The 6,361-nt window shown below is 34.1% G+C and overlaps 1 protein-coding gene across 1 annotated transcript; it reads left to right on the top strand.

Moving 5' to 3' along the window:
• Nucleotides 1-3,326: 3,326 nt before the first annotated feature.
• On the top strand, nucleotides 3,327-5,521 carry LOC115695839 (protein SICKLE). The gene is made up of 2 exons (XM_030622927.2): nucleotides 3,327-3,508; nucleotides 3,998-5,521. The coding sequence occupies exon 2, from the start codon at nucleotides 4,371-4,373 to the stop codon at nucleotides 5,226-5,228; it is 858 nt and encodes a 285-aa protein (XP_030478787.2). The 5' UTR covers nucleotides 3,327-3,508; nucleotides 3,998-4,370; the 3' UTR covers nucleotides 5,229-5,521.
• The last annotated feature ends 840 nt before the right edge of the window (nucleotides 5,522-6,361 follow it).

The raw sequence follows: 6,361 nt of genomic DNA, 5'->3' as shown, positions 1-6,361 counted from the left end.
ATAGTCAGTAGTACACAATTGGATATGTACAAGATTAACACTCAACACAATGAACGATTACAAAGAAATGTCTCGCATTGAGAAAAATCACTTCAAGAGTGATACTCCCATTACATCCCTCCCACACGTCGCTCGCTATGATCTTGGACTCTCTCTCTCTCTCTCTCTAAACTTGACTCCAAATCTAAAATATGAGCATTGGAGATTAGAGATCACTTGAGAGAGTAGAGGTACTCCTATTTATAGATGTTGGTGGGACCCTCTTTAAGTTGGTGACAAAGCAAACTGTTATAACTAACAACAGCTTTCTTCAAATTTTATTTGATGAGAGAAAAGATAGACATACTGACTTTGACAGATTAAGTGAGTTCAAAAGAAATGAGTGAGGACATTAAATGTCCTGAATGATCAACGAGTTTAGACAGTGCCTAAATTTGTCTCTAGTTACACTTTTAGTAAAAATATCTGCAAGGTTATCATGTGTACTTATTTTTTTCACTTGCACCTGCTTGGATGACGCAATATCCCTTATAAAGTGTAACTTGATATCAACGTGCTTTAACCTCTCATGAAATATTGGATTTTTCATAAAATGCAAAGGACTTTGATTGTCACAATAAACTGTGATGTCCTCAGATTTGAAACCTAACTCCTCTGTTAACCCCTTAAGCCATATAACCTCTTTGATGGCTTTTGTAGCAACCATGTACTCAACTTCTGTTGATGACAAGGCTACTACTTTCTGTAGGTTAGATTTCCAACTGATACAGTCCCCAAGAGCAGTGAACACAAACCATGTTAGGCTCATTCTAGTGTCTAGGTTTGCTACAAAATCTGAGTTCACGAAACCAGTGATTTCTTCCTTGAACCAGTTCTCTTTACTGAACATAATTCCAGTGTTCAGAGTACCTTTCAAGTACCTCATTGTCCATTTTAGTGCTTCTCCATGTTTAGGGTCAGGGTTTAAAATGTACTTATTGACCACACTCATAGCATGAGCTAAGTCGGTTCTTGAACACACCATGGAGTACATGAGACTCCCAACACAACTTGCCTAGGGAATTTTGCTCATCTTGGCTCTTTATGCATCTGTTTTTGGTAACTGAGATGCAGACAACTCGAAGTCTTGAGCAAGTGGTGTTGCAACTGGTCTGAACTTGACCATGCCAAACTTATTCAATAATTTCTGTAGGTAGGCAGCTTGAGAAAGTATTATCATGCCAGGTTTTGGTCTCTTTATGTCTATCACAAGAATTCTCTTTGCTTTTCCCAGATCTTTCATCTCAAATTCATCAGTGAGTTTTCTTTTAAGCTTGTCAATCTCAGACCTAGCTTTGCTAAAGATCAGTATATCATCAACATAGAGTAGCAAATATGTTTGATTATTGATATACACACATGAGTCGTACTTGTTTTTAGTGTATCTAATATTCAACATATAAGTGTCAAATCTCGAATTCCATTACCTAGGTGCCTGCTTAAGGCCATGACGAGACTTCTTGAGTAGGCATACCTCATCCGAGTTTCCATTGGCAAAGCCCTTGGGCTGTTGCATATATATTTCCTCTTCTAATTTCCCATGTAAGAAAGTTGTCATTACATTTATCTGTTCAATCTCTAGGTCCATGCTTGCTACCTTTGCCATCATGGCTCTGATTGAAGCTTGCTTGACCACTCGAGAGAAAATCTCATTATAATCGATGCCTTTCTTCTGAGTGAACCCCTTGGCAACTAACCTTATCTTGAATCTGGTAGGTTCATTTCCTGAACCTTCTTTATGCTTAAAAAGCCATTTACATCCTACCAGCTAGTAGAACTCTGGTTTCTTCACAACAATACAAGTTATATACATCCTAAGAGATTGCATCTCTTCTTGGATGGCCTGCAACCATGCTTTAGCATCTTTACTTCTCATAGTTTCTTGAAAGTTAGTGGCATCTGAACTGTCGACCTCTTCTGTAATCAATGTTTTGATTTCATTGTTTTAAGAAATTCATATTTAGGATGTTAGATTATAGAATTATAATCAATCATACATGTTAGTAAATCTAGATACTGGTAAAATAATTTCTAACATGTTGGGCCGTCTTGGACAAGGTTGCTGGGAAGATTTGGCATCGTACATCTCTAGTTACTTTTTGGAGATCTGTTTGCATCTCAAAGTATTTTATGTGCACCAGGGGATCTTCCTTCCCGGTGTACATTTTCCAAACTGGCATCTTGAACTTAGGTAGGGGTAGTGCATTAACGTATGCTGAGAAAGGTGATCCCATTAACTTTTCAAGTTATAGATCTGATAGCTTTGGGCCGGATAGACATTTGAATAATGCACATGGTACTTTTTTCAACGAAAAAAACCAGTTCTCACCATGTTCCACATACTGCACTGGTTCACTCAGCTATGGTAAGCTAGTATTGCATCTCTCTTATTTTTTTTTTTTTGAAACAAATAGTATTTAGTTTCTAATATTAAAAATATTAAATTTTAAAATAAAATAAATAAATGTAATGCATTTGAGCCCTCCACGTGTCAATATTTATGAATTAACAGAAGTAGTAGAATGGGTGTAAGAAAATTATAATATTAAGTAATTATTTTCAAAAAAAAATAATATTAAGTATTTTTACCTAAAAAATAAAAATAAGGTATTTAAGTGTATAAAATTTGAAATATTATGTATTTAAAGAATTTTATCTTAAATTAAATTTAGATATTTAAAATTATTTTTTTTTAAAAAAAAATAATTAATTAATTGATTTGATAATATTAATTTTAACAATTAACTTTAACGAAAAAATAAAACAATCTGTTAAACTAATAATTTTCGTTAAATAGTGACATTTAGAGATATCTACTTAGTTTTATTAATACTTTAGTCATCTATACACGTGACACCATTGTTATTCAATGAATTAATTTAAGAGAAATATTATATACGAAATAATTTTTTAGTCAAATTGTTTCTCATAGTCGTATAAATTATAATTATTTAAGACACCCTGTAAAATTTTAAGAAATTCAAAAAAGTTTAACATGACAAAAATTACGATTGCACGCATGACTATTTTATTTTATACGCGTGTAAAATAAACTGTTTAAATATTGTTTTTTATATTATAAATTATTCTAAATTTCTCAAAATTTTGTAAGATATCTTAAATAGCAATAACGTACATGAAAATGAAAAAAAAAAAATTAGACTAAAAAATTCTTTTAGATGTCGGAATAAATAAAAGGTACATCAATACATATTTTTTTAAGAAAGTGCATTGTAAAATCACCATATTATATAATTTCCATTTATTTAACTTAAAAATAGAGAAAAAAAATTAAAAAATTGAAGCCCTAAAATCTCATTTCAACTCTCTTTCCCTTCCCGTGTTCAGCTTCTCTTCTGACCCCAGACACGCGACAGCCTGCCTGCACTAGACAGCTCCGGCTCCGACTCCGACTTCTTGCGACGCCGAGACCCTTCCCGACGGGCAGATCCCTCCGCCACCATCCGAGGTAAATTTCCTCTCTTTTCTTATATCATAAAGACTTCAGATTGTGACATGGTACTCCATTTTTCATAATCCATATAACCATTGAGATGAGAATAATTTCATATTTACCCAAGGGAAAAGCTGGAATTCTGATACACTTTGTGATATTAATTGTTCTCAATAATAGATTTTGAATTGTTGAGTTTGTGCTCTATTTTTAAGATTAAATGAAATTTAGCAGGTGTGTGGCATTCTTAATAAGTTTGCTAAGTTATCATTATCACATGTTTTCCTGATTTATAATTTAAGGGTTCGAAATTGATTGATGATTGTGATAAATTTGATTGTAAATAGGGTACTTTCTCATAAAAGGGGTTTACATGAGGAGGTTTTTTGTTTTTAGTTTTAGTATGATTATGAGGGAAGCACCTTTGAGTTGCCATGTACTTATCTTAATGGTTGAAAAGTTATGGGTTGGAATGAACATAATTGATGATTGTGTTTTTTCCAGGAACAAAAATTAACCTGGAGAAGAGAAATTAAATGATGAAAGTACTCTAGTTATGAAATCCAATCCCCTCATGTACCAATCATTGGATTGTTTTCTCAGTACTCAATCCAGTAGTTTGCCGAAAACAGGAATGAATTCAACATTATCAAACTGACCCTGATAACACAGAACCTCCCTGACCTGCTGCTCTGTCCCACGACGGGATCCATTCTTTAAAGCAACCACACGGTCAACTGCAGAGCCATTTCCATCCAAGAAGCTGACAACGACGCGACCAAGCTATTAACAATCGAATCTTAGCTTCAGTCCACTTTCCCAGGCCCAAATCCAAACCTCCACCACCTATCTCAGCAAAGAAGGCATCACTTTTTACATGGAGGAATCAAAAGAAAGGAAGGAAAGATTGAGATTAATGCGTGCAAAAGCTGATCAGGCTGAAAATTCTAAAGACAGTGAAACAACTCTTGCAATGCCTTTTCACCTATCGAATCCACTGATCGAGACCTCCGCTGCTACACCACCGCAAGAACCATCTAGGTTTGATTTTTATACAGATCCTATGGCAGCATTTACTGCCAACAAGAAAAGGAATACAGAAAGTCACCATGTTTCCTTAGATCATTATACTCACACACCTCCAATCAACAGTGGTTCACCCATGCTAAGAGCTCCATATCCTGTTCCAGGACCCCGTGCTGAAATGACCCCTATAGCTCATCAGTTTCAAGGAAGTTACTTTCTTGATCAAGGAAATCTAGGTCCCTCAAATGGACCAGGTAGTACAATGGGTTATAATTTTCCTGGTGTTCAACCAAGAGGGCATAATTTTCAGAGTCCTAGATTTGGTCCAATGGGTAGTCCTTTTAATACAGGAAGAGGTGGGAGTGGAAATCGCTGGCAGGGTAACAGCCTGAGTCATAGTTCAGGTCGAAGAGGAGGAGGACGAGGCATGGGTGGTCGTTTCTCTACAATGGAGAGACCATTGGGGCCCGAGAGGTTTTCTCATAGTTCCATGATCGAAGATCCATGGAAGTTTTTGACACCTATTACTTGGAAAGGGGTGGATGCTCCATTGAGTAGGTTGTACACTTCTGAAACCTCGAGATCCTCTTTTGAGATGCACAAAACTAAAGTTGACAATACTCCAAAGAATGTAAGTTCTCAGCCAAGCCTAGCAGAGTATTTGGCTGCCTCTTTTGATGAAGCAGCCAACGACGCATCAAATACATGACAGTTTCTCCGCCGATAGGAAGTGCTTCATGATACTGACTGTGCTAATCAGCAACTATAGTGTGCTAGAGGTCCTTTTGTATCTCACAGTTTTCAAACAAAGGGATCACTTCAATGTCTTTCTGAGATGTCTTTGTTTGTACTCTTTCTTTCCTTACAAAATTTTACAGTAATGGGATTTTGCTTTGCTATCTTAGTTCAAGCCAAGCAAAGGACTTTTTCGATTACAAATTTTTGCTCTCATTCCAAGACTTTCTAAGTCGAGCTAAAGAAGATTTTGGATATGATCATCAATTGGACTCTTTCATTTCCTTCATAATTTTTAGGGTAAATACTATTTTGGACTCTATGTTTTACAAAAGTTACCAGTTGGACTTTCTGTTTTGTTAAATGACAAAATAGATCTTGTATTTTCTAAAATTGTACAGATAGAATTTTGAATTATTTTTGTCAAAATAAAATAATAATCTGATCTAAAAATGTTATGATAAAACTGGTTACATTTTTTATATCTGTTCGTGTAAAAAATTGTCTTAAAGTTGATTATATTAAAAAATAAAATTGTTGAAAATTGAGTTCAATGTCTTACTTTTATCATTTTAAAAAATATAAAATTCATTTTGTTATTTAACAAAACAGAAAGTCCAATTAATAATTTTTACAAAATACAAGTTCTAAAATATTATTTACCTTAATTTTCATACTCTCTGAAGGCCTTCTAATAATCAGTGTACACATTGATATATAACAATAGCTGAAAAAACTTAGTGTTGCATTTTTGTTATGCCAACTGCCTTGTTAATAAAATTTTCCTTGGGAATCAGCAGAAGGATTTCCCCAAGAATGATACAAAGAAATTTTATTTCATGAATTTTAAATGATTGAACCTTTTTTCTTTAGAATCTGAAATAGATTTATGTTCATTGTTCTTGGTCTACATTCTTTTTCAGTATGAGCAAAACAATCATAAAAATAGGTATCATATTATTATCTAGCACTTATATAAATATAGGATATGTCTATGGTAAGCACTTTAGTTTTGTTCCTATGTTAGACATATTTTTATAGTCATAGATATTTAATCTAATGGTAATAAATTGACGAGTGTATATAAATAGTTAATATGTAGAATGT

This window comes from Cannabis sativa, chromosome 6 (genome assembly GCF_029168945.1).
Source record: "Cannabis sativa cultivar Pink pepper isolate KNU-18-1 chromosome 6, ASM2916894v1, whole genome shotgun sequence".
In the NCBI taxonomy this organism is placed as follows: Eukaryota; Viridiplantae; Streptophyta; class Magnoliopsida; order Rosales; family Cannabaceae; genus Cannabis; species Cannabis sativa.
Note: the sequence above shows the minus strand (reverse complement) of the source record. Positions and strands in the feature narration are given on the sequence as shown.

What these genes read in the sequence shown, in the direction of transcription:
- LOC115695839 (XM_030622927.2), top strand. Translation starts at nt 4,371, where the DNA reads ATGGAGGAATCAAAAGAAAGGAAGGAAAGATTGAGATTAATGCGTGCA.